The sequence below is a fragment of the Eulemur rufifrons genome, chromosome 19, assembly GCF_041146395.1.
Source record: "Eulemur rufifrons isolate Redbay chromosome 19, OSU_ERuf_1, whole genome shotgun sequence".
Classification (NCBI taxonomy): Eukaryota; Metazoa; Chordata; class Mammalia; order Primates; family Lemuridae; genus Eulemur; species Eulemur rufifrons.
In genome coordinates this window covers 83,231,507-83,259,500 of record NC_091001.1, presented here as the reverse complement: position 1 = coordinate 83,259,500, position 27,994 = coordinate 83,231,507, and the positions used below count along the sequence as shown (strand labels likewise).

General features: G+C 42.4%; 1 protein-coding gene and 1 pseudogene across 5 annotated transcripts in view; one reads left to right on the top strand and one right to left on the bottom strand.

Annotated features, from left to right (window-relative positions):
* Positions 1 to 11,615: 11,615 nt before the first annotated feature.
* The window catches only part of MTA3 (metastasis associated 1 family member 3), a 161,597-nt gene continuing 145,218 nt past the window's right edge, over positions 11,616 to 27,994 (top strand). For 3 of the 5 annotated variants that reach the window (XM_069493928.1, XM_069493927.1, XM_069493925.1), the window contains exons 1-3: positions 12,165 to 12,294; positions 13,955 to 14,022; positions 23,660 to 23,753. In XM_069493928.1, the coding sequence (XP_069350029.1) occupies positions 12,207 to 12,294; positions 13,955 to 14,022; positions 23,660 to 23,753 (250 nt within the window). In that variant the 5' untranslated portion in view covers positions 12,165 to 12,206. Of the gene's footprint in view, positions 11,797 to 12,164; positions 12,295 to 13,954; positions 14,023 to 23,659; positions 23,754 to 27,994 lie in introns of those variants that run through there. The other 2 variants (XM_069493926.1, XM_069493929.1) reach the window with 2 other exon arrangements.
* Positions 18,380 to 18,544, bottom strand: LOC138400336 (small nucleolar RNA U3; annotated as a pseudogene).

The following is a 27,994-nucleotide window of genomic DNA, read 5'->3' as shown; positions in this document are numbered from 1 at the left end:
GTATTTTAATCCAGCATGCTTTTTTCAATTATTGTAATAATGTATTTTATACCTGTTCTTTCAGTCAGTATTTTCCTAAAATTTTTAGAAATTTAAATTCTTTTAGAAATGTCCAACTGTGTTTCTGTGAACAAATAAATTTAAAAATGTGGTTTTTTTCTTTCTTTTTTTTTTTTTTAGGAATGGGGTTTCACTGTGTAGACCAGGCTGGAGTGCAGTGGAAGGACCATGGCTCACTGTAGCCTCAAACACCTGGGCTCAAGTGATTTTCTCACCTCAGCCTCCCAAGTGGCTGGGACTAGAGGGGAATGCCACACCTGGCTAATTTTTAAGACATATTGTGTAGAGACAGGGTCTCACTATGTTGCCCAGGCTGGTCTTGAACTCCTAGCCTCAAGAGATCCTCCTACCTCAGCTTCCCAAAGTGTTGGGATTACAGGCGAGAGCAACTGCGCCTGGCAAAAATGTGTGTTTCTATACTTGATTCAGGAAAAAGGATCAGGGTCCTTCTATTTGGAGGTACAAACTTATCCATCGTTAGTGCCCAGAAAGAGCTAGCAGAGGGAACACAGGGCAACATTCTTGGTAGTATTCACAATTTTGGTCAATGCTTACCCACCATTTCTTCTCAATTTACTTAATGTTTCTGTACTGGTGGATTTTTGCCCTTCTCTTATTGTTATAGTTTGCCTTCTGTATCTCTTCAGTTGATTTTTCAAAGATAATCTCAGCCCTCAGATTTCTCAAATTTGATTGAATCCAGGTTCCTAAAAAATAAGTAATTGCTTCTCTTAGGAGTCCCCAAATGGTCATCTGCTTCTTTCCAGCTAGAATTCTCTAGGATCTGGGTGACTTGATCCTCTGGAGCCTAGGAGACCTCAGACAGCTGGGATTTCTGTAGGATCACATCCTCTGGTGGTGGCCAGCACGCAGGAAGGGTCCTGAGTCAATAAGACTTCCCTTTTCATATTAGGTCATTTCTGCCTTTCCCAAGTAAAAGGAGAGTGGAACTTAAGCAATGAGCTCTAATTTACCCCTTGTCATCTAGAAATTTTTTTTTTTTTCTTTTTTTGGGAGGCAGAGTCTCAGTCTCTTGCCTGGGCTAGAGTGCCATGGCATCAGCCTAGCTCACAGCAACCTTAAACTCCTTGGCTCAAGCAATCCTCCTGCCTCAGCCTCCCGAGTAGCTGGGACTACAGGTATCCACCACCATGCCCGGCTAATTTTTTCTATATTTTTTTAGTTGTCCAGCTAATTTCTTTCTATTTTTAGTAGAGACAGGGGTCTCTTTCTTGCTCAGGCTGGTCTCGAACTCCTGACCTTGAGCAATCCTCCCGCCTCGGCCTCCCAGAGTGCTAGGATTACAGGCATGAGCCACTGTGCCCAGCCTAGAATGTTTTTCTTTGTTGAATTTAAAGATATCTTGAATGGAGCCTGACTGCCTCATAGGGTGGCAGTATTTTAACCCATGGTTTATTGTCAGGTCTGCAGGTCCAGAAACTTCACATATTTATGCCAGCCTAACTCACAGAAGACTATAGCATAAACCCAAGTGCCAACTTATTATTTATTAGCCACTATTATACTTCTTACTTAGGTACAGATATAATCGTGTTGGCTCTCCCTTTCCTTTAGGCCATGCAGGATTGGGTCAGAACTCCTAAGCCTGGCTCTGGGAAAAACACATTTTCTTTTACAATACTCTCACAACACAGAACACTTCTGTGACTAGATGTGTGGGTTTTTTCGCCCCCTACACCAAGCAATTCTCCAGCAGACATCAACTCGGTGTCCTATAATTCAATTCAATTCTGACACTATCTACCTGGAAATAGTGTCAGAACCTACAGGTTAAGGACTCACTCCCACAAGACTGCCTCTACTTCAGAGGCCAGTTAAAAGCTCCAGGTTGAGACCTGTGCTTCTGACTGACCAGCTATCAATTAGGGTTCCCAGAACCTTCTGCTTGGGTTCAACAATTTGCTGAGAGGGCTCACAGGGAAACATTTGTCAGTTTATCAGAAAGGACACAAGTGAACAGCGGATGAACAGATGCACAGGGCAAGGTCTAGGGGGAGAGGCCAGGGGCTTCCATGCCCTCTCCAAGGCACACCACCCTCCCCGTACCTGCACAAGTTCAACAACCTGGGCGTTCATCAAATCTTGTTCCAGGTTTTTTATACAGCTTAATCTCCAGCCTCACCCCCTTGACCTTCCCAGAGGTTGCTGGGTAGGTCTGAAATACCAGTCTTCCGTCTTTCTGGTAAGCAGCTCCATCCTGAAGGTATCTGAGGCCTAGATCCTAGATCACCTTATTAGCATAACTCAGGTGTGAAAGGGACTGTTTATGAATAACAAAAACCATTCCTATCACTCAGAAAATTCCAAAGGTTTTAGGAACTCTGTGCGAGGAATGGGGGACAAAGACCAAATATGCTTCTTATTGTACCACATTGGCATTCAAGGCCTTTATGTCTGGCCTTGAACCAACCATCTGTTTGGTTCTCTTATGTCATGCATGTACTTTCTATAGGCTGTTCCTTCTATCCGAAATGTCCTTTCTGACTCTTAACCAGGCAAGGTCCTTATTTTAATGGAAGGTCCAGATCAAATGTCTCCTTCACTCAAAAATTTCTCTGATTAGCCCTACCCCTCCAGCAGACCAGTTCTAGGCTGCTATGGATTAAACCTCATGACTGCCTCTTCCATTGGATAGTGAACTCCTTGAGTTCCAGAACTCTATTTCATCTATCAAAGTAACCCAGACTATGGGACTAAACACAAGACTCTCAATAAATGTTGAACTGAATTGAACTTACGCATTCGTGTTTTCTGCAATTATTTCCTTTTCTTTCCTAAGCTCTTATAAAAGTTAATTTGGAAAATGTCAGCCTGTCTCAGCTGTCCTTAGAGGAAAGGAGGAAAAGGGCATTGGTTCATGTGGGGACTGAGAAAAAGCACATCCCTGGGTGCCAGGGATAGTGACTGCTGTGGAAATGCAAGTGAGGGACTCCACAGGGAGGGAAAAAAGCTAAAGAAAAAGCCATCCTAAGTGACAGCTGTTTTTTTCTGCCTGAAAATTTTCTTTTGAGATCTCTTCTGTCCTCAAATCTGGAGAGTCTTGGGTATTCTTAATAGAGGGCCCTCCTCCCTGGCATCCTCTCTGTGTCTGTGTGCAGTGGGTAGAGGTCGGCTTCCCAACTGGGACCTATCTCAGGCAGGATGGGAAGCATCAACACAAGGGGATTGGTTCATGGCTGCCTGACATCCCACCACCCTCCTTCCAGCGACCAGAGGGATAGTGTGGTAACTAACACAGGCCAATGCAGTAGAACAGATCTGTAGAGGCAGGGAGACGGAGGCGTCTGGGGAGGGAAAAAGCAGCCAGAGGCAGGAACCCAGCCCGACTGTGTTTGTTTTGGTGTCTCCTGGTCTCCTTCCTCTGCTTCTCTATCTCCCCTCCTCCACTCCTACCACGGAGTCCCCGAAACCCGCTAGGGCTCCTCCAGAGAGGGAGCTGGGAGCTGACTGTGGAAGAGCCACAGACCAGGGCCTCCAGCCTCCCCTGATGGTCTGGATTGTGTTTACCAAGTCCCCAGCCTTGAAGTCGTTTGTGACACTCTCTGCCTTACTGAAGAAAAATGGATTTTGCCTCAATTCCTGATTCCTGTTTAAATATTTAGTTTAATCAGCGCTGGCCCGAGTGCCTTTTCCATTTCCCCTGGTGCCTGGGAGCCACGCTGACACCAGCATCATAAATAATGCATCCGATCCCAGCAACATGCCACTGGCTGGGTGGGCCTCACTGCACCCTCAAGTCTGCAGGCCTGCCCTCTGCTGCAGATGCTTCAGGTGAAGGTGGGCCAGGCTGGAGAAGTCAGTCCTGAGCCCTGAAGGCTTCGGCCTCAGAGTTACTCCTGGAGAGAATCGTTGTGACAGGCAAGCAGTCCCCAGTCCAGCCCAGATCTGAGGGCCTTTGAGGGGGTGTACCGGTGTGGGGAATGGGAAGAGGCAGGAACACCAAGGCCACAGAGTGTTCAAACTCTGCCTTCAGGATTGCTCTGACCTGGGAGGGAGACTTCCGGGCCCCTTAGTAAAGGTCCAACTTAGGCTCTTTGTGAGTACGGAGCAGATGAGGACACCAGAGTTGAGGAGGCAGCTGAGTTCAAGAACGGGAAAGAAGGAGGAGCCATGAAATGCTGGAACTTTCTGTCCTCCCTCTGCTGCCAGAATTCTAGCTCCTAACATGTGCTCCAGCCTTCATTCCAAGAACACAATCCAGCTTTGCCATTATCCTAGAAGCCTGTGGGGTGGGTAGTCAGGGCTTCCAGAGGATGGACACTGTCTCTTATAGAAAGGACCCAATGATGGGATTTGGCCAGGCAGGTCCTGGGTGTCCTTACCAAAACCTCAGAAAGGTTAAACTGCTTCCAGGTCCCCTGTCTTTGGAGCTGGCTCCTCAGTGCTCTGATTGGTGCAATTAAACATGAAACATTGCATTAGTTGCCACTAGTGATATAGTCCTGACCTGGCTTTGTAAAAGCAGCTCCTTGGAGCAGCTCTGTAATAGTCAACTCTTTTTTCCTCCAAAACTTTGCAGAGATAAAAGGAGACATAAATAATGATTTATTTATCCAGGAGTTCAAAGTTTAGCTTTGAGCTCTCCAACATTTTGGGTTCTTTTTGAAATCAAGAGCACAAATAAACTTCCCTCTCTCTGTCTCTTATAGAAAGGGCAGTTGCTACAAACCTACAGATAAGGATAAAAGGAGCTGATGAAAGGAGCAAATTCTAGTCTCCATCCCTCAGTCTGGTAGGAGGTGGGGGGATTCATGAGTCTCCCGCTCCCTGCCCTTGGAGGCATCTCTGCCATTGAATATCTAGGGCCAGACCCTACCAATTAATTTTGAGCTGCCTAGGACATGGAGTATCAAGAACTGACACAGGAAAGATGGCAGGGGAGTTGGTCTCTGATGGCCACCCCTTGCCAAATCCCAGGGTTGATTTGTTACTTTGGCTTGTGACGGTCAGACCACTCTCTTTCTCACTTGTCTTCTAGGATCTATCTTCCTCTGGCTTTTCCCTACCTCCCTCCTTGCTCCCTCAGTCCCCCTTTGTGGCTCTCCTCCTACAAGAATAGTTCTCAATCTTGGCTGCACATTAGAATCCCCTGAGGATTTTTTAAAAAAACTGAAAAGCAGGGGCCACTCCAAACTAATTAAATCAGGGTCTCTGGGGCTGGGTTCAGCATTGCCTTAGCAGTTCCGCTGGTGCAGCCAGAGAACAAAGCCAACCGCTGCTCTCAATATTGGCCTGCTCCAGGGCTCAGGCCTCTGCCCTCCTCTCCACCCACCCTCTCTCACAGCATCTCAGAGTCCCAGCTTCGTGCACTGTTCGTGCAGTGGTGACTCCCACATTTGCATCTCTAGCCCAGCCAACAGCTACCGTTCTACTCCAAGCCTCTATTACCTCTCTCTTCCTTGAACTATGTCAGTGTCCTAGATAGTCTCTGTTTCCATTTCCCATGGTCCATCCACTGCACAGCAGCCCAAGTGGTCTTTTAAAAACGTAAACCAGACCTCCATTATGCCATGTTTAAAACCTTCTAAAGGCTTCCCATTATGCTTAGAATAGAATCCAAACTCTTTACCACGGCAGACCAGGCCCTACATGATCTCGACCCTACTCATCTCCCTGACCTGATCTGCTACCCACATTGGCCTTCATGTTCAGGTCAAGCTGCCTCTTCATGTAGGGAATTGGCACTTGTCGTTTTCTGTCTGGAATACTACTCCCCAGATGTCCTAGGGGTCACTCCATCCCCTCACTTAGGTCTCCTTTCAGTTCTTGGCACACCCAAGAGGCTTTCTCTGACCATCATCATCACTTTTTGTCCTCTTATCCAGATTTACTCTCTCTGTAACATTTATCATTCTATTCTAGCACATCTCTTCATTATCTGTCTTCTCCACTAGAATACAAACTCCAGGAGGGCAGGTACTTTGTCTATCTTGCTCTCGGGTATATCCTCAATGCCTTGAGCAGTGCTCATACATATGTTTGTTGAATGAAAAGGGAATTTTTTTGCAGCCAGGAGCCTTCTATTCTTGGTAGCCCCAGCCCTCACTATTCAAGCATGGATTGGCGCCTGAGAAGCCAGAGTGCTTCCTGACAAAGGAACCCACTTAAAGCCTTAATTGGTGCATCTCCATACTGGTAATTCCATGGGAATGGGTGGTATCTCTTAAGTGTGCTGAAGAAAAAATGTTGGGATGCCTCCACTGGGCCTCAGCTGAATGATGTAGCATCCAGCTATCCTTTTCTCTTAGCACTAAGCCAATCACCTCAGCTAGGAGGAGAGACAAACTAAGGCCACATAAACAAATTGAGCCATTTCAAGGGGTTGAGTAGGACTTAAGACAAAACAGTATTGGGCCCCCTTCTTTCTCTGTGTATTTCTCTTTACTCTCTTATTCTGTTTCTATGTCCCTTAGTCTCCGCATACCGTATATCGCTCTCAATGTTTTCTGGCCAAATCTATGTTTGCTTAAAATTGAATGGTAGCTACCATCTATAGTAGTTTCCCTGGGCTGCTATAACAAATTACTACAAAATGGGTGGCTTCAAACAACAGAAATTCATTCTCTCACAGTTCTGCATGCCAGAAGCTTGAAAGCAAGGTGTCAGCAGGGTTGGTTCCTTCCAGAGGCTCTGAGGGAAAATCCGTTCCATGCCTCTCCCCAATATCTGATGGTTGCTGGCAATCCTTGGCATTCCTTGGCTTGTAGCTGCACAACTCCCATGTCTCCTTCTCCCCTCACATGGCTGCCTCCTCTTCTCTGCATCTTCTCTTCTGTCTCTTATAAGGACACTTGTCATTAGATTTAGGGCACACCCTAATCCAAAGTGATCTCATCTTGAGATCCTTAATTATATCTGCATATACCCTTTTTCCAAATAAGGTCATATTTACAGGTGCCCAATGTGCATATCTTTTGGGGGCGCCACCATTCAACCCACAATACCATCTTAGAGGCAAGAGAGTGGGGTAGTCAGATTTGCTTTTTCAGGCCATGACCCTTCGTTTTTCCTTCTGTTCTTTCCATCTTCCTTTCCCCTCCCCACCCTAGCTAGCTGCTTTGCAGGGCTGGGAGGAAGGAGTGGGAGTTGAGGCAGAACTCTCTATCAGTGCTCTGACAACTCTGCTTGCTGACCCTAGTGAAATGGTCAGTCCTGGGCATTCTCCTTTGGCTTCACCCTCTGTCTTAGGCAGTGACTTGTGTGACTCTGTCCGTGCTCTGCCTGTTTGCACATTTGGACCTGGACTCTGGTCTCTGAACCTGACCTGCTAAACCTGTTTCCATGCAAACTGAAGGACTCAGAGAACCTGCTTCTTCCCCTGGGGCCAGGGTTTGGTTTATGTCTTAGACCAGACAGGCTGGGCTCTGGGATCATGGTGACACAGAAGAGGATATTTTCAGCTCAGATCTCTCTCCTAAACTCCAAGCCTGTTCATCCACCTGTTTCTTAAAGAGGAAACATCTACCTGAATGTTTCCAAGGGCACATCAAACACTACCTGGCCAATATCGAGCTTGTCCACACTATCCCCCTCCCACAACTTGCCCGTCTTCCTATGTTCTCTACCTGCTGATCTCTACTTACCTCTCTCTCTCTCCACTTAGCTCCACGTAAGCCTTGGCACCCCCCTTTTACTCCATGCCTCCCCAAAGTCACCAGATCCTATAGCTCCTACATCCTAAATCTGTCCAAACCCTCTACTCCTCACAACCTCACTGCCTCTACCCTAGGCCAGGCCATCACACCTTCTCACCAACCTCCCAACTGATCTCCTGGTCTAGACTCTGCACCCTCTCTAATCCACTCTCTGTACTGTAGCCCGAATCAGCCCTACAAATACCATATTCCCTGTTACATCCCTTCAACACTTCCCATTGCCCTGTAGCATACTTTTTCCTGACCCCACACCCTGTACTGCTCAGCCATCTCTCATTCAGATCCACAGTAGGCTAAAAAAGAGGAAATACTAGGTTAAATTAGGTTAACCACCCAGGGGCTCATGCCTGTCCCCATTATGACTTCTAGGCCCTTTTCTGCTGCCTTTAGGTAATATAGTCACTAAAGAAGGAATCTTCTTATGGATGTAACCAAATGGCTGAGCTAGCTCCCCTTTGAGAACATAAGGGAATTATGGGGTCCTAAAGCACATACTTCTAAAAACCAAGACCTGGGAGATTGGTCCGGGATTTCATGTTTTTAGTACAAGGTTTTAGCACAAGGGGTTGATGGAAGAAGCAGCTCCATAACTGGAGAAACTATGGAACTCCCAACTCTGGTTTCCTTTCTCTTAGGGGCTCTCCTGCTTTGATGCTTGCTGTCAAATGCCTTGCCTTCTCTTAGGATATATTCCTTTGCCTTTAAATCCCAGGACTTCCTTAGAATATCTGGGACAGGCTGGCCTTTTCCAGAAGAATTTACTAAATAACAAGTTAATGAAAGGAAAAGGGGCTGGGCATGGTGGCTCAACGCCTGTAATCCTAGCACTCTGAGAGGCCGAGGTGGGAGAATCGCTTGAGTTCAGGGGTTCGAAACCAGCCTGAGCAAGAGCAAGACCCCGTCTCTACTAAAAATAGAAAAATTAGCTGGGCATGGTGGCACGAGCCTGTAGTCCCAGCTCCTCGGGAGGCTGAGGCAGGAGGATCTCTTAAACCCAGGAATTTGAGGCTGCAGTAAGCTACAATGACACCATTGCACGCTAATACCCAGGGCTACCATAGTGAGACCCTGGCTCAAAAAAAAAAAAAAGGAAATGAACCACTCTCCTCACTCCCCCTTTCATATTAAAAAAAAAAAATGAAAAGGAAGAAAGAAATGAATAATAGAAAACACAAACAATAAGATAATAGCCCCTTATCCAAAGTCTGGCCTCTGGTTTCAGATTAATTACATTTTAGACCCCGAGGCTCCTTTCCTGGGTTCAATATCACCAAGCTCCCAGACCGCGGCCAACACTATCTTATTTATTTATTTATTTATTTTTCATATATAAAAACTCCATCCAAGGGTCCAGGCTAGCCTCTCACCCTATTCCAAAAAACAAAACAAAACAAAACAAAACAACTCCATTCAAAAAACAAACAAACAAACAAAAAAACCCTACAAAAACTCCATCCATAAATTGAGACAGAAACTCTCTCTCCATCTCACCTATAGCTTTATTGCCATATTCACTTCTCTTCAGCTGAATGGTGGGACGCTGGAGACTGAAACTGGAAACATCCTGGGGCTGCAGGCAATTCATTACACGTGTTTCTTTAATCACAACAGCCATGCAAGGAAATTTTATCCATGTGAAGGCTGTATTTGCCCTGAAATTTCTGGCATGATCTGAGAGACACTTCTTCCATCATGATGAGAATGGAATAGAGAGAAGAGACCTAATAAATATGAAGCTCTCAATATGTGCCAAACACTTTCTATATTTAAATTTTAGCACAAACATTTGAGGTTGTTATCAATCACTAGTGATACTTTATAGAGGCTCAGAGAGGTTAAGTAACTCACTCAAGGTCTTATAGTTAAACTGCCAAACTAGGGATGAAGTTTAGGCTGGTTGATGGCAAATTTGTGATCTCAACCAGGCTATGAAGGGAGAGGTGTCTTTGCTTTCTTGAAGGTACAGCCTTTTACATCCTTTTTTGATTGGAAGGTTTCTTTCAATCTACAAACACTTGCTGAACTCCCTTATATGCAAACCTCTCTGGTATTAGGATGTATAAAAGTTTCATAGACAAAGTGCTTGCATTCAGCTCTTTACAGGATTTTCTAACAACACTGAGTCCATCATTCATTGGCATTTATTCTTTCAGATACTGAGCACCTACTACATAGAGGACATTGGCCTAGGAGCTGGAGATAAAAGAGGCTAAATACACAGATTCTAGAGGAGGAAAATGGATACAGGTTCTGCCACCATCATTATCTCCCTGCCCCAAATCTCTGAGATCTTTCATGGGGGATTCTGTATAAGGGTGTTTCTAAGGGGAGGAGGTGGGTGTGGATGTAGGGAGAGTTTTCTTGGCAACTTTCACCCATTTATTGTGGTTAGTACAGTTATCATAAACACCTGGCAAGGAGCACAAAGCTAGGAAAATGAGACAGGCAGAAAAGGAACTAATAAAAATACAGAAATATTTTGAAGGAGGAGAAATTACTCATTTATGAAAACATAATGGGAAAACACCCCAAAGCTTGTGATCTGTTTCCTTGCAGTTTATGGTTTCCTGCTGGCCTTTTCACTTGAAGAAAGGTTTCATGGTTCAGAGCATTTTAAGCCAAAGGAAAAGGCTGAATTATAATCCTAATACTACTGCCAGTTTACTGTGTGATTCCAGGTGAATTATTCAACCTATTTATGTGTCAGCTCAGAAATGGAGAGAGTAATGTCAGCTTTGTTAAAATGTTTTTGGTGGGATGGGATCTCCCAGTAAAAGGATTATGATAAAAGACAGCTATGTAATGTGCATAACAGAACACTTTTGCTTTCTTCTCTGGGTCAGAAGAATTTGACACATGGCTCATAATTTGACACATAGCATAAAACCCTGGGGAATCTGAGGCTTTCTGGGGTTAAAAAGATAGCAACAGACACCTGTTATTTGCATAGTGCTCTGTGCTCTCTGGTTTACAAAGCATTTTCAGATATCATCACAACTGATCCTTACCACACCTGTGAAGTGGAATTACTGTCGCCATTTTATAGAAGAGGAAACAGGTCACAGAGTCAATCACATTAATTCGGGCAAAGGTGCTTTATTTATTTATTTATTTTTACTTTGCCTCAGCTACCCAGAAAATTATTTTTTTCATTCCAATACAAATGCCATTACCAGACAACCAAATCACAACCTTTTTTCCTGGGGATACCTCCTACCCCAGCATAGACTTCAAGCCCAGGGTCAGCAGCTCGTAGCTGTATTATCACCAGCTACTCCAAACAACCTACAACAGTAAGGAATCATCTTCATGTTTATTATGCAATGACATCTGAGAGTAGTTTGGAATGGATTGGCTTCTTTGAAAGTTTTTTTTTTTTTTTTTTTTTTTTTAATACAGAGTCTCACTCTGTTGCCCAGGCTAGAGTGCAGTGGTGTCAGCTTAGCTCACAGCAACCTCAAACTCCTGGGCTCAAGTGATCCTCCTGCCTCAGGAGTAGCTGGGACTACAGGCACACCACCATGCCCGGCTAATTTTTTCTATTTTCTGTAGAAAATAACCATTTTAAAGCTTTAGGCACAAAACCAGTTAATTGCCCCTCAACAGCAAGTTGATTGACACTATTTCCACCTCTGGGCTGGTCATGGTGTCTGTTGTGAACTGTAAGGCCATGTTCCTCCATGGACAATGGAAGCCCCGCACACCTAAAGGGCTCATGAAAGCACACAGTATATAAGGCCTGTCTAGAGACAGGGCCTCTATCCGGGTGCAGGGGAATTGGTTCAGCTTAGCCCAGTTTTGGGGTAAAGGATGATGCAGTTGGGGTGGACTTGGAAAGGAGCCGGTTTTTCTAACTCTGTCCTCAGCTGGGTCCCTGACTGGGGAAGCGGGAAGCACCTAGGGTCTTCCTGGCCCTAGAGCCTGCAGGCTCCAGGTCAGCCACATTAACCTCACAAGGAAGGTGCCCTGATGCCTGCACTTATTTGCATCCCAGAGTTTGCACTGAGACTGGAGCTGGCGTACTTGAGGTCACAAACACTAGGGCTCCCTAGGGACAGAAGCAGGGAAGGAGGACCTGCCTCGGGGTGGGCAGATGATGGGGTGCCCTGGGAGACCTCCGGAGGGGCTGAACCCCAGCCCCTACCCCACTTCTCTAATAGCCCCTGGTCCGCATTTGCGAGTGCAGGCCTCTAATCCGGCCAGGACGCTGGTCGCAAGATCCTCCACTTCCAGCAAGGCCCCCCAACCTGCCCCCCTTCCCCTCCCCCTCAATTCCCACTGGCCCCGCAGCGCTCCGTCCCCGGGCCTCCCCCGGCCCGGCCCACTTCGCTAGCCCAGCTGGGGGCAGGCACCAGCCCCCACCCCTCGGCGTCCCCTCCCCTTCACTTCCCCCTCCCCTCGTCCCCTCCTTTCCCTCTCCTCCCCGCCGTGGCGAGGCGGCGGCGGCGGCGGCAGCGGCGGTCGAGGCTCATGCTGAGGAGGCGGCGGCGGGCGGGGCTCAGCTCGGGCTCCGCGGGCGGGCGGGCGGACATGGCGGCCAACATGTACCGGGTCGGAGGTAGGCAGGCTTGGCCCGACCCGGCCCGTGTGGGAGCGGGCTCCGGGTGTGGGGGGGTCGGGGCGAGCGCACACCAACTGCCGGGAGCCCCGGGCGCCCGGGCTGAGGGCGCAGGGGGCGGGGGCGCCGGGACCCGCAGAGGGGCCAGGGCTCCCCACCCCCACCCCTTCCCCTCCCCCGCGGTGGCCCGCGAGGGGTCGGGGCCCACAGACACCGTCACACCCCCGCCCAGTTTTTAGGGCCAGGCCTCTACTTGGGCGTATGAATTATCAGATGCCCCCTCCACGAAACCCCCATGGGGGTAGGGCCCGTCGAGCCCCTAAACTGGGTGGCCTTTTCCTCGGGTGACTTCTAGGCAGTGGGTGCTGGAGAGGTTGGGGGGACATCCCCCCTTCTCTGTGCCTCCCCTCAGTGAGTGTGTGGGGTGGGGGCGGGGCGATGGGGGCCCTGCCAGGGCCAGACGGACAGGCCTGTTTTCAGGGCCAGGGCCCTGCACCTCCCTTTCTCGCACCCTTCCGTTTCTTGTCTGGCCCCCCGAGAACGGGGCTTAGTGGGGCCAGGGACCCGCAGCCAGAGGTGGGGAGTTGAGCTCTGCCTGGACGTTTGCTCCGCTGTCTGCCTCCTTCCCAGCCTTCTGCAGAAGAGAGAAATAAGGTCAAACAAACTTTCTCCCTACTCACGACGCCCTCCTCCCTCTTTCCTGGTAAAATAATAATTCAGATAAGTGGCGTGTTTGTGTGTGAGACTGGCTCTTCCTTCTCTGCTCATTAGCCGAGCTTCTGATGGATGGTGGCAGGAATGGCCTGGCTAAATGAGGCCACTTTGCGGGAGAGAGCCGGGAAAGAGCCACTAAGATAGACAATAACAATGCAGCCCAGCCTCTCAAATAAACACACAGTGGGAAGTTTCCAGTGAGCCTGTTTGAGAAGAGGAAAACCCACACTTGAAAATTTTTAGCCTTTTTGTTGAAAGCCTGCAGCAGTTGCTTTATAACAAGACCCCAAATGGATCTGGATGTAAAAGGGTAAAAAAGATTTTACTATCACTCCCAGAGTACTTTGCCTCTCAGAAAGTGACCCCTCCTTTTTTACCCCTCATCTTCCCAGATAGACGATGGAAAAGTTTGTCTGCACGTTTTCTCTTACTTGCTCTGCTCACCTGATTTTTTTTTTTTTTTTTTTAAGTACTGATTGAAATGTAGGTTGGGCTGGTAAGCCTTTCTCTGTGCTCTGAATTTGTCTTAGGTCAATAGTTTTATGTGAGAAGCAGACTCCAGAGCAAATTGGATTGGAGGGAAAAGATGTGGCAGTAGTTAAAGTACAGAGGACACATGTTTATGAGCCCTGACTAGTGTGATGATGAGAAGCGTCTTTTTGTTTGTTTTTAAAGAAATGACATATCAGGACAAAAGTCTAGGAGAACTTGATAAGACATTAATTGAAATGAAAATGCCAAGAAAATAAAAGTCTGTGAATAGTAGGCACATGAGACAATATATTACAGTGGAATTATTCAGTTTGCATTTACCAGTGAGTGAATTATGAAGTTAATTTTGAACGTGGTGAATTGCCTAACATAAAAAGTCATGGACTGACAAATGTGAACTTTCTGTTGAACAGAAAGTTCAAAAGATTAAGTTCTGTACTTCCTTTAATTACAGATTATGTCTACTTCGAGAATTCCTCCAGCAACCCATACCTAATCAGAAGGATAGAAGAACTCAACAAGGTATACACTGAGCGTTCTTAGAACTGAGCGTTCTTGGTTCTAATGTTATAAAATATTTGTCTTCTGTTGAAGGGTAATTGGGTAAAGGGGATAAGAGGTGATTTTACTTTCAGTCCCAGACTCTCTGAAAGTAGAGATTTCAGATTAGAGAATTATGTAGGACTCTGAATATTTTGCCTTTTAAATTATTTTTTCTCTGGTATTAAATATTGTTATTGAATATTAAAAGTGCAGATTTCTTCAAATTGCTTAGAGCCTCTCAAAGAGCAGGTTACTTCTTTAATTCACTCTCTTTTTATATTTAGAGTCATAATGTGTATTTCTACCTTAAAAAAAAATTAACATTTTCATCTTCTTTTTTTTTTTTCTTTTTTTTTGAGACAGAATCTCACTCTGTTGCCCAGGCTAGAGTGCTGTGGCGTCAGCCTAGCTCTCAGTAATCTCAAACTCCAGGGCTCAAGCAATCCTCCTGCCTCAACTTTCCGAGTAGCTGGGACTACAGGCATGAGCTACCACACTGGCTAATTTTTTTTTTGTTTTTAGTTGCCTGGCTAACTTTTTTCTATTTTTAGTAGAGATGGGGGTCTCACTCTTGCTCAGGCTGGTTTCTAACTCCTGACCTTAAGTGATCCTCCTGCCTTGGCCTCTGAGAATGCTAGAATTACAGGTTTGAGCCACCATGCCTGGCCAGATAATATTTTCATCTTCTAGCTTTAGAATGAGTAAACTGGGGAGTATAATTTTTTTTGTTTTTTTTTAAGAGATAGTTTCTGCTTTCTCACCCAGGTTGAAGTGCAGCGGTGTGATCATAGCTCACTGTAAACTTTAACTTGTGGGCTCAAGCAATCCTCCCACCTCAGTCTCCCAAGTAGCTGGGACCACAGGCACATGCCACCATGGCAGGCTAATTTTTAAATTTTTTTGTAGAGATGGGGTCTCACTATGTTGCCCAGGCTGGTCTTGAACTCTTGACCTCAAGCATTCTTCCTGCCTTGGCCTCCCAAAGTGTTGAATATTATAGGCATGAGCCATTGTGCCAGGCTGGGAATATAATATTGAAGGGAATTTGTAAAATTCTGGACCAGGCTAACTAATAAGAATATAGTTTTAGTTTAATAATATAAAATAGCTTTGTATCTTTGGCTCAAGTAAGATAAAACTTTTACATTAAGTTTTGTCACAGATGATGGGTGACATAGGACAGCGGAAGCATTGCGATTACAGTAGATGAGCTTTTCTAGTGAAGACACTGGAAAGCAGACATAAATTTCATGGACCATAGATTTTATAAAGATGCTCTGTTTTCTTCCAGACCACTCTGAGGGTTATTTGTGTGGCTTATGAGAATTCATAGTGTTAAAATCTTTGGGGCTATCTATCTAATACCCTCCCCTCAAAATGCTATCTGGTGACTGGTCCAGTTCTGAGTCCCAGGAAACCAAGGCCTAGCCTAGGTCATTTCTAGCTTAAAGAAACTTGAGGTCTTGGTTTGCTTCTTGAATACCCTAAGGACTTTGCATTTTAACACATTAACTGTCATGTGAATTGTATTTAACTTATGCCAGTTTTGAGCCCCAGGCCTCGTGAAGCATGTGTAACTTACATGTGCCTTTACCTTGGAAACTGAGAGAACTATTGTTCAAGTTGCAAATAACTCGCACACAGAAAATAATAAAAAATAACAAATTTTTCATTAAATTAGAAAGGATTGGCCAGGAGGGGTGGCTGTAATCTTAGCACTCTGGGAGGCCGAGGCCAGAGGATCAGGAGTTCGAGACCAGTCTGAGCAAGAGCGAGACCCCGTCTCTGCTAAAAATAGAAATTAGCTGGACAACTAAAAATAGAAAAAAAAAATTAGCTGAGTGTGGTGGTTCACAGCTACTTGGGAGGCTGAGGCAGGAGGATCACTTGAGCCCTGGAAGTTGAGGTGCTGTGAGCTAGGCTGATACCACGGCAATCTAGCCCAGGTAACAGAGTGAGACTGTGTCTCAAATAAATAAATAAATAAATTAGAAAGGATTGTTTTGTTTTCAAAGTTTTTATTCTGTATTCATAATAAAACACTGTGGCTCCAAGGAAAAAATTTTTTTTTCTAGTGTGGCAGTCAATGTGTTAAAAATCTCTGTAGTATTTGGGACCACTAAATAGAGTATGACCTCAGGTTTTAGATCAGGCTGTGGGTGGGAACTGTTGGGGTGTGATTCTGATCTGCTTCTCTTTTTATGTTATTGATGTAAGGTATAAGAATTGAGGCAGCCCTAAACTGTTCACCATATCACTTTAATTAGAAAGTTAATTAGGATTCAAATAGAGATGTTGAGCTATGAGGCCCCATGTTCTGTGGCTGTCTCTACCCCTCTCTGACTTCCTCTCTTTCTAAAGGCAAGTGGAGGCCCTCTGCCCTGCTCATTTGGCTCCAAGCACAGTGGGCTTTTGGCTGTTACTCACCGATACCCACCTTAGGAGAACCCTTTGGTTGTAACCGTCTTTCTTCCCACCTTGTTCTTTTCTCCATACCATTTGGTACCTCCAAATATACCTGATTATTGTGTTTATTTTCATTGCCTATCTTCCCAAACTAGAATGTAAGCTCCATGTGTGTAGTGATCTTTTCTGTTTTGTTCATTAATGCATTCTAATAGGTGCCTTAGAATAGTGGCTGGCATATAGTTAAAGGCATTCAGTAAATATTTGTTGAATTAATGAATTTCTCAAATGTCTGATGTTAAGGCTTGAACATACATAGTACTGTTTACAAAGTACTTTGATTCATTTGTTTTACAAATATTTTTGAGCTCCGCTACCTGCAAGGCACTTTTAGAAACTGGGAATGCAAGGGTGATGAAAACCAGGTCTAGTGGAGTCAGATATCAACCATACAATCCCACAAGTAAAAGTAAAATTGCAGCTGTGCTGTTTAGAAATGTCAGAGCATGGTGTTCTGGAAATTTGTAATCTAGGGATTCACTTTTGTTACCCCTATTGAGCTTCATATAACCTTATACTTTCAAGGTAGATAAATCATGGATTGTTATCTTGAGGCACACACTGGTTAAATGACTGGTTAGGCATCTAGCTTGAACCTGGATTATTTCACATCTTTTATCATTACATTACCATTCACTTCAAAATTACTGCCGCCCCCATAGAGCCAGGTGCATTGCAGTTGCTGGAGCCTCTGGAGGCTGAGGTGGGAGAAACACTTGAGGCCAGGAGTTCTGAGACCAGCCTCGGCATCATAAAGAGAACCTGTGTCTAAAAAAAAAAAAAAAAGATGGAAAAAATTATCTGGGTGTGGTGGCATGGGCCTGTAGTTCCAGCTACTGGGGAGACTGAGGCAGGAGGATACTTGAGCCTAGGAGTTTGAGGCTGCGGTGAGCTATGATCACACCCTTGTACCCCAGCCTGGGTGACAAAAAGTGACCCTGCCCCGACCCAAAATAAACAAACAAAAGTACCCCCCCTCCATTCTTACTTCCTCCTTGCCCCACCTGCTGTCAGCAAAGAGTCATTCATATAATAATGGTCCTTTGGGGGTGGGGCAGTGACTATGAGATAGGATTTTCTGTAATTTCAAAGAGTGGCAGTTTGAATGGGTTGGACATTGGTATATAATGGATATGATTTGTTAAATACTAAATGTTTACATAGGGTCTTTATTTCTGAAGGGATGTGAAAAAGACATCTCATTTTAGATAATTCATTTAACAAATATTTATTGAGCACCGATTACATACCAAGCACTATACTAGGCTCAGAGATAAAACTGTGAACAAGATGGACATGCTCTCTGCCTGCACAGGGTCTCCATTCTCATGAGGGAGACCACCTGGAAAGACAAGTTAACGGGCATAAAGAAAATAGTAATAAGTTGTATTAATTTCTAAGAAGAAACTTGTTAAGAACTTCTAAGAAGAAAATAAGCAAGAGCTTTGATGTAGAGAATGACAGAGGTCATGCTCCTATTCCCTTTAGGTAGGGTCGGAAAGGACATTAAGGATATTGAAGTTGAAACCTAAAGGATGAGAAAGAGGTAGGCATGGCAAGGGAGGCCACAGGAGTTTTCTAGATAAGGGCCTTGGGAAGATCAGAAGTAAACTGGCTAGGTGTGGAAAGTAAACATGATTGGAAAATCCAAATAATGAATTTTAAAATACTTGATATTTCTAATTGGTAAGCCAGGAGAAGAAGGGACATTAACTTACTTGATTAACTATTATCTGAATAAAATTTCTTGAATATAATTCCCAGGATAAGCTGTCAGTCACCATTTTTATAAAAAATTTCATAGAATGAAATTGTAAAATTTTAAAAATTATTTTAATTATTTATTTTTATTTTTGTAAATGGGACCAATTCAGACTGTCTTCTCCCTCTCACTCTCCCAAAGGAAAGGAAGATCAGTCATCAATGGCAAATGGCAGTTGCAGCAAAGTATCACCGAGAGCCCACTTAGTGCTCAGTGATCCCTGTTTTTTAATTTATTTTTATTAATTTATTTTTTGTAGAGATAGGGGGTCTTGCTATTTTGCTCAGGCTGGCCTTGAACTTCTGGCCTCAATCGATCCTCTTGCTTTGGCTTCCCAAAGTGCTGGGATTACAGGTGTGAGCCACTGCATCTGGCCTGATCCATGGTTTTTTTTTTTTTTAAATCATATTTGCAATTTTACATGCTCAGTTTGAAAGCAGGACTGAAATATTTCTTTCTTTTTAAAAAAATTGTAATAATAAATTTATGTCTCAATTTTTTCCCTAAAAGCTTTGGGAACTTTTAGATGCAAAGCTAAATATCCGTTGATGAACACAGTTCAATGTTGTTTATCTCTCTTTTTTTTTTCTTTTTTTTTTTTTGAGACAGGGACTTTTGCTCTGTTGCCTGGGCTAGAGTGCAGTGGTGTCATCATAGCTCACTGCAACCTCCAACTCCTGGGCTCAAGCGATCCTCCTGCTTCAGCCTCCCAAGTAGCTGGGACTATAGGTGCAGTCTACTACCACGCGGCTAAGTCTGTATACATTTGGAAAGAAAGCTTTGTGTACATGATAATGAGATTTTCTTAAAATGTATGTAGTTTCAGGAAATATGGAAATTGTGCTTGTGGATAAATTAACATGTTACTTGTTATTGACTGGGTTTTTAGTATGTGTTGTATAATTTGTATGTATCTTTGTATTTATATTTTATTATTGGCCATCTAACTTGCTCAGAGATTCACTTCTATGTTTAGTGTCTTATTTATTTTTTTGGTGGGGGGTAGGAGAACTATTAACTTGAGCAGCTAATGAAACCATGCATCTCTGCCCGTCCCCTAATCTACATTTGTACATAAAAGTTTTTGTACATAATTTTGGGGGATTCTCTCCAGCCCATTTCATGGAACCTAAGTTAAAATCTGTCCTGCCCTTGGGGTTTATTGGGAATAGAGACAGAAATTAGGAAAGCCTATTTCCATGTGTTCTTAAGTCTGGGCAAATCATGGACTTCATGAAATGGAAGGGTTTATGTATTTATTTTTTTAACTATTTCCTGATGGCAGGCCTGGGTGTGTGTAATAACATACTTTCTAAGTCTGGGGTAGAAACAGACATGAGCTTCAGGTTGGCTGAAATAAATTTAGAGCTTAAGAAAAGCCCATTATTGCTATAGGATATTTTAGTAAATGTGTTTGACAGAATAGATATTTAAGAGGCTGCAACCTAAATGGAAAAAAGAACACAGGAAAGAAATTAATGTTCATTGTGGGCTCTTTGTGCATTTCCCCTCTTTTCTCTTCCATCTGTGTGTCTTTGCTCATGTCTTCCTCTTTTCTTAGAATAGTCAGTCCTTCAGGCTTCACTTGGACTCCTGTCCTCCTTTCCTATCCTACAAAGGACTCTCCACCCATTCCTCTTTTATGAAGCTTTTTCTGTTCTTCCCCCAACAAGTTGTACTTTCTTCCTGCCTCCATGAGTGAGAAATGGAGTCTGGAAGGGAAAGGAAGGAATAAAGGGCTGGGTATATTGTCCGAAGTGTTTTACCTCTTTATTCTTTAGTCATGGGGAATTGGTGAAGGTTTGTAATCAGGTGGAAAAAGGGATGACAGGGAAAACAGGCGTCCTTGCTGGAGTGGAGGTTCCACTAGGCTGGCAGCATGTATGCCCAGTGCCAGCTCAGTACCTAGTTCATAGGAAGGCCTCACGAGAAATCTGGTGAATTGAAAGAACAACCAGACTTTTTTTTTTTTTTTTTCAGCTTATTATGGGGATACAAAAGTTTAGGTTATGTATATTGCCCATGCCCCCCCAACCCTCCAGTCAGAGCTTCAAGCATGTCCATTCCCCAGACAGTGCGCATCGCACTCATTATGTAGGTATACACCCATCCCCTCCCCCCACCCCCCACATCTGTCCGACACCCGATTGGTGTTATTCCCAAATGTGCACTTAGGTGATGATCAGGGAAACCAATTTGCTGGTGAGTACTTGTGGTGCTTATTTTTCCATTCTTGGGATACTTCACTTAGTAGAATGGGTTCCAACTGTCTCCAGGAGAACATAAGAGATTCTATGTCACCGTTATTTCTTATATCTGAGTAATACTCCATGGTATACATATACCACATTTTATTAATCCACTCATGTATTGATGGGCACTTGGGTTGTTTCCACATCTTTGCAGTTGTGAATTGTGCTGCTATAAACATTCGGGTGCAGATGTCTTTTTTATAGAATGGCTTTTGTTCTTTTGGGTAGATGCCCAGTAATGGGATTGCTGGATTGAATGGTAGGTCTACTTGTATCTGTTTAAGGTATCTCCATATTGCGCTCCACAAGGGTTGCGCTAGTTTGCAGTCCCACCAGCAGTGTATGAGTGTTCCTGTCTCTCCGCATCCATGCCATGTATTGTTTTGGGACTTTTTGATAAAGGCCATTCTCACTGGAGTTAAGTGATATCTCATTGTGATTTTGATTTGCATTTTCCTGATGATTAGAGATGTTGAGCATTTTTTCATATGTTTGTTAGCCATTCTTGTATCTTCTCTTGAAAAATTTCTATTCATGTCCTTTGCCCACTTTTTGATAAGGTTCTTTGACTTTTTCTTACTGATTTTCCTGTTTTCTAAATAGATTCTTGTTATCAGTCCTTTATCGGATGTGTAGCATGGGAAAATTTGTTCCCATTCTTTAGGTTGTCGGCTCTCGTGACTGTTTCTTTGGCTGTGCAGAAGCTTTTTAATTTAATCAGGTCCCATTTATTTTTATTGTTGCTGTGATTGCCTTAGGGGTCTTCTTCATAAATTCTTTGCCTAGGCCAATGTCTATAAAAGTCTTTCCTACATTTTGTTCTAGAATTCTAATCGTTTCACACCTAAGGTTTAAGTCTGTTATCCACCGTGATTTGATTTTTGTGAGAGACAACCAGACTTTTTAATGTACCAAATATTTAACCTAGACCTTTAGAGCAATGCTTTTCAAACTATTTGTGGTGAAGGCTTTAAAAACAAATTTTTACTCTATTAAAATTACAACCTAACTTGAAAATTTTCTCTTGTATTTTTGTTAAAAAAAAAAAAATTTAGTAGAAAAATGAAATTTTAAAAAGGCTTATGAAATTACAAGCCCCTTCTGGGCATGGTGTCATTTACCTATAGTCCCAGTCTCCCAGGATGCTAAGGCAGGAGGATCTCTTGAGCCTAGGAGTTAGAGGCTACAGTGTTCTGTAGTTGCACCTGTGAATAGTCACTGCACTCCAAAGACTGGGCAACCTAGCAAGACCCTGTCTCACAAAAGAAAAATACAAGTCCCAATTGTTCATTAGGTTCTATAGATATAAAAGTTAAATTTTTTTTTTTTTTTTTTTTGAGACAGGGTCTCACTATGTTGCTGGAGCTAGAGTGCAGTGGTGTCATCATGTCACACTGCAACCTCAAACTCCTGGGCTCAAGCGATCGCTCCTCCAGCGTCAATCTTCTGAGTAGCTGGGGCTACAGGCATGTGCCACTATGGCCTGGCTTATTTTTCTATTTTTTGTGAAGATTGCGGTCTCACTCTGTTGCCCAGGCTGGTCTTGAACTCCTATGCTCAAATGATACTCTTCACCTTGGCCTCCCAAAGTGCTAGGATTATAGGTGTGAGCCACTGTGCCTAGCCAAAATTAACCCTTAATTGCTATGAAACACCTAGTCACAATCTTTGTATTCATTTCATTGTACACCATTAACAGTTGTGAACTGGCTCTGGGCTGTGGACCATGATTTGAGTAGCCACACTTTAGAGGAATGGTCGAGGGTATGTGTATATAGCGTTTTGTAGAGGTGAAGAGGAATACTGTAGTTGTAAACTACCCAAGAGCCAAGAGTGTATGTGGTCCAGAAGAGAATATTTTGAACTATGCTCCCAACCCCCAAGCAGGTTTAAATAAGAATTTAATAAGCTTTGTAAAACATTCTTATTGGAGGAACTTACTAGTGAGGCAGAAAAAATAATGCCTTGAAACTCTTGCTTTGGATTTTTAATGTGATTTTTGTCTCAAGTAGACAAAAATGACAAAGATCTTATAGTTGAAGTCATTGATAAATTTCATTTACATAAAAATATTGGCCTGTTCATTTAGCAGATTGCTGGATCATTACTTTTGGAGGATATATTTGATCACAGTGTTATGAAATACAGAAGCATTTTGGTTAGGAATTTGAATATGACTTCAATTTTAAGGGACAATATTTCTACAGGACTATTTTTCTAAAATATTGCTGCTGAACTTCATAAAATAGACAAATTTATTGCAGCACATATATATTCTTATTTCTTTATATTTGAATATGTCTGTAAAGCCAAAGAAATTTCTGAAAACTTGTCTCAAATTTGTTTGAAAATGGAAATCACAATAGCATTTTATTATAATCTATGTGTTTTTAGAAGGAACTTTGTAATGAATGATTGACCTTCTTGAAAGTTCTTAGAATTCACAGAGAGAATAGGAGAGTAGGAGCCTGGGCCCCAGCGGTAGTAAATTACAACCTAACTGAATATTGATTGTATACTAGACTGTAGTCAAATAGGAACTTCGGTGTTCATAACTCAAGGTTTTTAATACTTTTATATATGAAGGTAAACTACTAAGAATATTGACTGTTACGGATTCATAGACTCCCTTGGGCTGGAGAGTGCTTTTCCAAGTCACCTGGTACATTCTGCATAATAGCTGCTCTGCAGCTACAGGGCATCAGTTGAATGTGGGATGTTTAGGAGAGGACTGGGTGATTTTACACGTAGTCTGTGCTTTTTGGGAATGGGTTTGGAGGATGTATGTTTAAATATCTTAAATAAATTATGTTTGGCTTTAACAATTTTGGGGATTAGTTTCTTAAAGCTAATCAGAGTTAACTATGTCTGGCTTTAATTATTAAGGTGGTCTAATCACTTTAGTTTAATTGATGCCAGCAAGTTATTTTATGTTTGACATTCCAATTGTGCTTGGAAACAGAACAAACATTGTTCATCCTTATTTGAAATTTTTAGCTCTCTGGTTATCCTGTAGTTGTGGTTGGCAGTGTTAATGAGAGTGACCTTGTAATTGTGTGTTATATCTAGGTTTGCTTTATAAACTGTTTGATTTTAATATTTAGTTCCAGTGACTTTTATTTTCCTTATTTCTTAGACTGCAAGTGGCAACGTGGAAGCAAAAGTGGTCTGCTTTTATAGACGACGTGATATTTCCAACACGCTTATAATGCTTGCAGACAAGCATGCTAGTAAGTTTTCTTTCTCTTGCATTAAAAAATGTTTGTCTTGTGTTTTTTATTATGAGGAGGAAAAGTGCTTTTTGTACCTGAAGCTTTTTGCATGTCCATTTATCTTCCTTGTAGTTTAGAGAGGAGTAATTTTTTTGGGTGGTGTTTGGTTTTAGTGTATATTTTTTTAGGTTGCATTACATATTTGTTAGTTAAAATGTTGAAATGGAAGTCTTTGCAGGTAGGGGCAGTCACATTGTGATTCTCCCCATGTGCACATTAAATAAATTTGTAAGCCTTTTCTCCAATTAAAAAAAAAAAATCTTTGCAAGTAGGATTTAGCAAACAATCAGGGAAGTGTTTTGCCATCTCATGTTTTCAATGGTGAGATATACATATATTTTTTAATTAATTTTATTTATTTTTTATTTTTTTTTTTACCTAACTTGGTGCTATTTTGTTAAAGCAACAATGATGATATTTTTGAGGATACAGAGAGGAGGAAATTTATATTTTACTGTTTTTTTTGCCCCCTCTAAAGAAATGGGATAATATTTAGATTATTTAATCCAAGAGTTCATGTGTTTATAGTATTAGTTATGCATGAAAATAAGATTTTTCAGGAAGAAGTGCAAAGTGACATCTAAATATGGAGAATTCCTCTAGGTAACAATCCTTAGCTTTTCTTTTTTTTTTTTTGAGACTGAGTCTCACTCTGTCACCTGGGCTAGAGTGCCCTGGCGTCGGCCTAGCTCACAGCAACCTCAAATGCCTGGGCTCAAGCAATTCTTCTGTCTCAGCCTCTCGAGTAGCTGGGATTACAGCTGCACACCACCGGGCCCGTCTACTTTTTTCTATTTTTAGTAGAACGAGGTCTCACTGTTGCTCAGGCTGGCCTCGAACTCCTGACTTCAAGCAATCCTCCCATCTCTGCCTTCCAGAGTGCTAGGATTACAGGCGTGAGCCACCACACCTGCCAATCCTTAGCTTTTCTTTGTAGTTTAATCTTTATTGTGTATATTTTTTCCACCAGTCAATAGCTTTAAAATATTTTAGCCCCTTTGATTTTTCTTTTTAAGAGACGGGGTTTTGCTGTGTTGCCCAGGCCGATGTGCAGTGGTGTGATCTTAGCTTACTATAACTTTGAACTGGACTCATGCAGTATTCCTGCCTCGGCCTTCTGTCCAAGTAGTTAAGAGTACAGGAGTGTACCATCATGCCCAGCTAACTTTAAAATTGTTTTTAGAGATAGGACCTTACTGTGTTGCCCAGGCTAATCTGGAACTCCTAGCCACAAGCAATCCTCCTGCTTTGGCCTCCCAAAGGGCTCTGGGATTTCAGGTGTGAGCTACCATGCCTGGCTAGTACTTTATTTTGAAAGCCATTTTTTTCCCCTACAAAATACATAATGAGACTGTAGGATCTTATTTAGGTATATTTTTGAATTTGATGCTGTGATCTGTTATACTATGCTCTTGAGGATCCTGAAGCTTTTGAAATATTTTGGTAATGAGGGAGGCTATTGTTTGCAAAGGTGTGTTCTGAGTTTGTTGGAGGAAGTCACCGGTTTAACTAGGCAAGTCAGTTGTCTCATAAGTTAAATTCCTACTGTATTTTCTGCTGTAGTTCATAGTGTTTTTCAGTTTTTTTTCTATTATCACATAGAAAGTGTTCATTATGTTATGAATTGTTCTATAATGCTTACAAGTTACATATTGAAAAATTCAGGGCATTCATATTTGCCATTCATGTGAGAACAAAATATGGCTTTTTATGTGAATTTATTTTTATTATCTAATGAAAAATTATTTTTTAAAATATTTATTTCCATAGATTTGGGGGTACAAGTGAGTTTTGTTATATAGATGAATTGTATAGTGGTGAATTAGGGCTTTTAGTGTACCTGTCACCCAAACAGTGTACATTGTACCTGATATGTCATTTTTTATCCTCCTCCACCATATTGCTTTTTAAAATGATATGCTAATAAGTTATTTTTGTTATAGCCAAAATCTAGAAATCTAATATGTTTAATTTAAAGTGTATATGGGCTGGGCATGGTGGCTCACGCCTGAAATCCCAGCATTTTGGGAGGCTGAGGAGAGAGGATTGCTTAAGGCCAGGAGTTCGAGACTAGCCTGGACAACATAGTGAGACCTTGTCTCTACAAAAAATAAAAAAATTAGCTGGTGTGGTGGCACGTGTCTGTAGTACCAGCTACTGGGGATGCTGAGGCAGGAGGATCACTTGCATACAGGAGTCTTAGGTTGCAGTGACCTATAATGGAGACACTGCACTCCAGCCTGGGCAACAGAGCGAGACCCTGTCTCTAGAAAAGAAAAAAAAATAATAAAGCATATTTGCAAACTTATTTGGATTTTTATTCACTATCTACAACGTAAGCTTAAGATAGATAAAATATCTCATTTATATTTATATACTTTGGATTTAATCACGTTTTTAAAGTTGTTGCTGCAAAGGTAGTAGGTGTAAAGATTGTCGGAAGATCTGCTGACTGTGGAGAGTCTTAGCCTGACAGCATCTTGGTGCTGTCTATTTTAGGTTTGTAGAAAATCAGTTTTTTCATAATTGATTAGGTTCTTCGTATTGACTCACAGAAAGCAAGTTTTAAGGTTCTCTTTGCAATTCTATGAGTAAATAAAAGAGCTGGGTGTAGTGGCTCATACCTGTAACCCCAGCAATTTGGGAGGCCTAGCAGGAAGGATCACTTGAGCCCAGGAGTTTGAGATCAGCCTGGGCAACATACTGAGACTTTGTCTCTACAAAAAAATTAAAAAATTTAGCTAGGCATGGTGGCATGCCTGGACTGTAGTCCTAGCTACTCCAGAGGCTGAGGCAGGAAGGTTTTTTGAGCCTGGGAGTTACAGGTTGCAATGACCTGTGATTGTGTCACTGCATTCTGGCCTGGGTAGCAGATTGAGACCCTCTCTCAGCAACAACAAGAACAACAACAACAAAATACACACACACATATAAAAGAAAAGAAACCAAATTTTATGAGACTTGAGCATAGTAGAATTCATACTTTTTTTATTATTATTATTTTTTGTTTCACTTGAAGATGTTTAAAATTTAAGCATTTTAAAGAAAGACCTAGGTTCAGATTCTGGTCAGCTACTTATTGCTTGACTTTGGAAAATTTCATAACTTCTCACTTATCTCCATTTTTTCTCATCTGTAAAATAGAGATTGCATAAATTACCTCATTTTATGTTTTATATATATCTTTTATCAGAATTTTTTTTTTTAAAAGACAGGGTCTAGCTCTGTTGCCCAGACTGGAGTACAGTGGCACAATGATAGCCTTGAATTCCTGGGCTCAAGAAATTCTCCTGCCTCAGCCTCCCAAGTAGCTGGGACTACAGGTGTGCGCCCCCACACCTGGCTAAATTTTAAATCTTTTTTGTAGAGATGCAGTCTTGCTGTGTTGCCCAGGCTGGTCTTGAACTCCTGGCCTCAAGCAATCCTTCCACCTCGGCTGCCCAAAGTACTGGGATTATAGGCATGAGCTACCATGCTTGGCCAACAATTTAAAAAAAGGGGAAAAATTACAACGTTACTGAGGTGAGGATTAAATGACATAAGGAACAGCTCATTATGGGTGCTTAATAAATGTCAGTTGGTTTGTTTTCTACCTCCTCGGTGATCTGTGTATCATCTCTGTGGGTGGCTTACTTCTATCTACATTTATTTTTTGTCATCCATTATTTGTTGATTTTACTCTCAAATAAAAATTTTTATTACAGATAACTTCAAACAGAAGAATACAATACACATGGTGTTTCCATTACTCTGCTTTAACAGTTTTTAATACTTGACCAGTTGGGTTTGTCTAGACCCCTACCCACTTGCTGGTTATTTTGGAGCACATCAGGGAAATCTTACCATTTCATATGTAAATATTTCAGTATGTATTTCTAAAAGATAACGACCTCTTTAAAACTTAGAGAAAAGTACCAAAAATGTACAGGGAGCTCTAATGCCTTTACTCAGGTTCAACAATTGTTAACATTTTGTCCTATGGGCTTTAGCATTCTTTATATAATATATGCATATATTAATAATTTTTATATAATATATGCATATATGATATATAATAAAGAATATATAATATTTTTTCCTGAATGATTTGAGAATCAGTTGGAGACTTCAGTGTTGTTTTTCCTAAATGCAAGAAAATTCTGTTACATAATCACAGTACAGTAAACAAGTCAGGGAATTTTAACGTTTACAAAAAATTA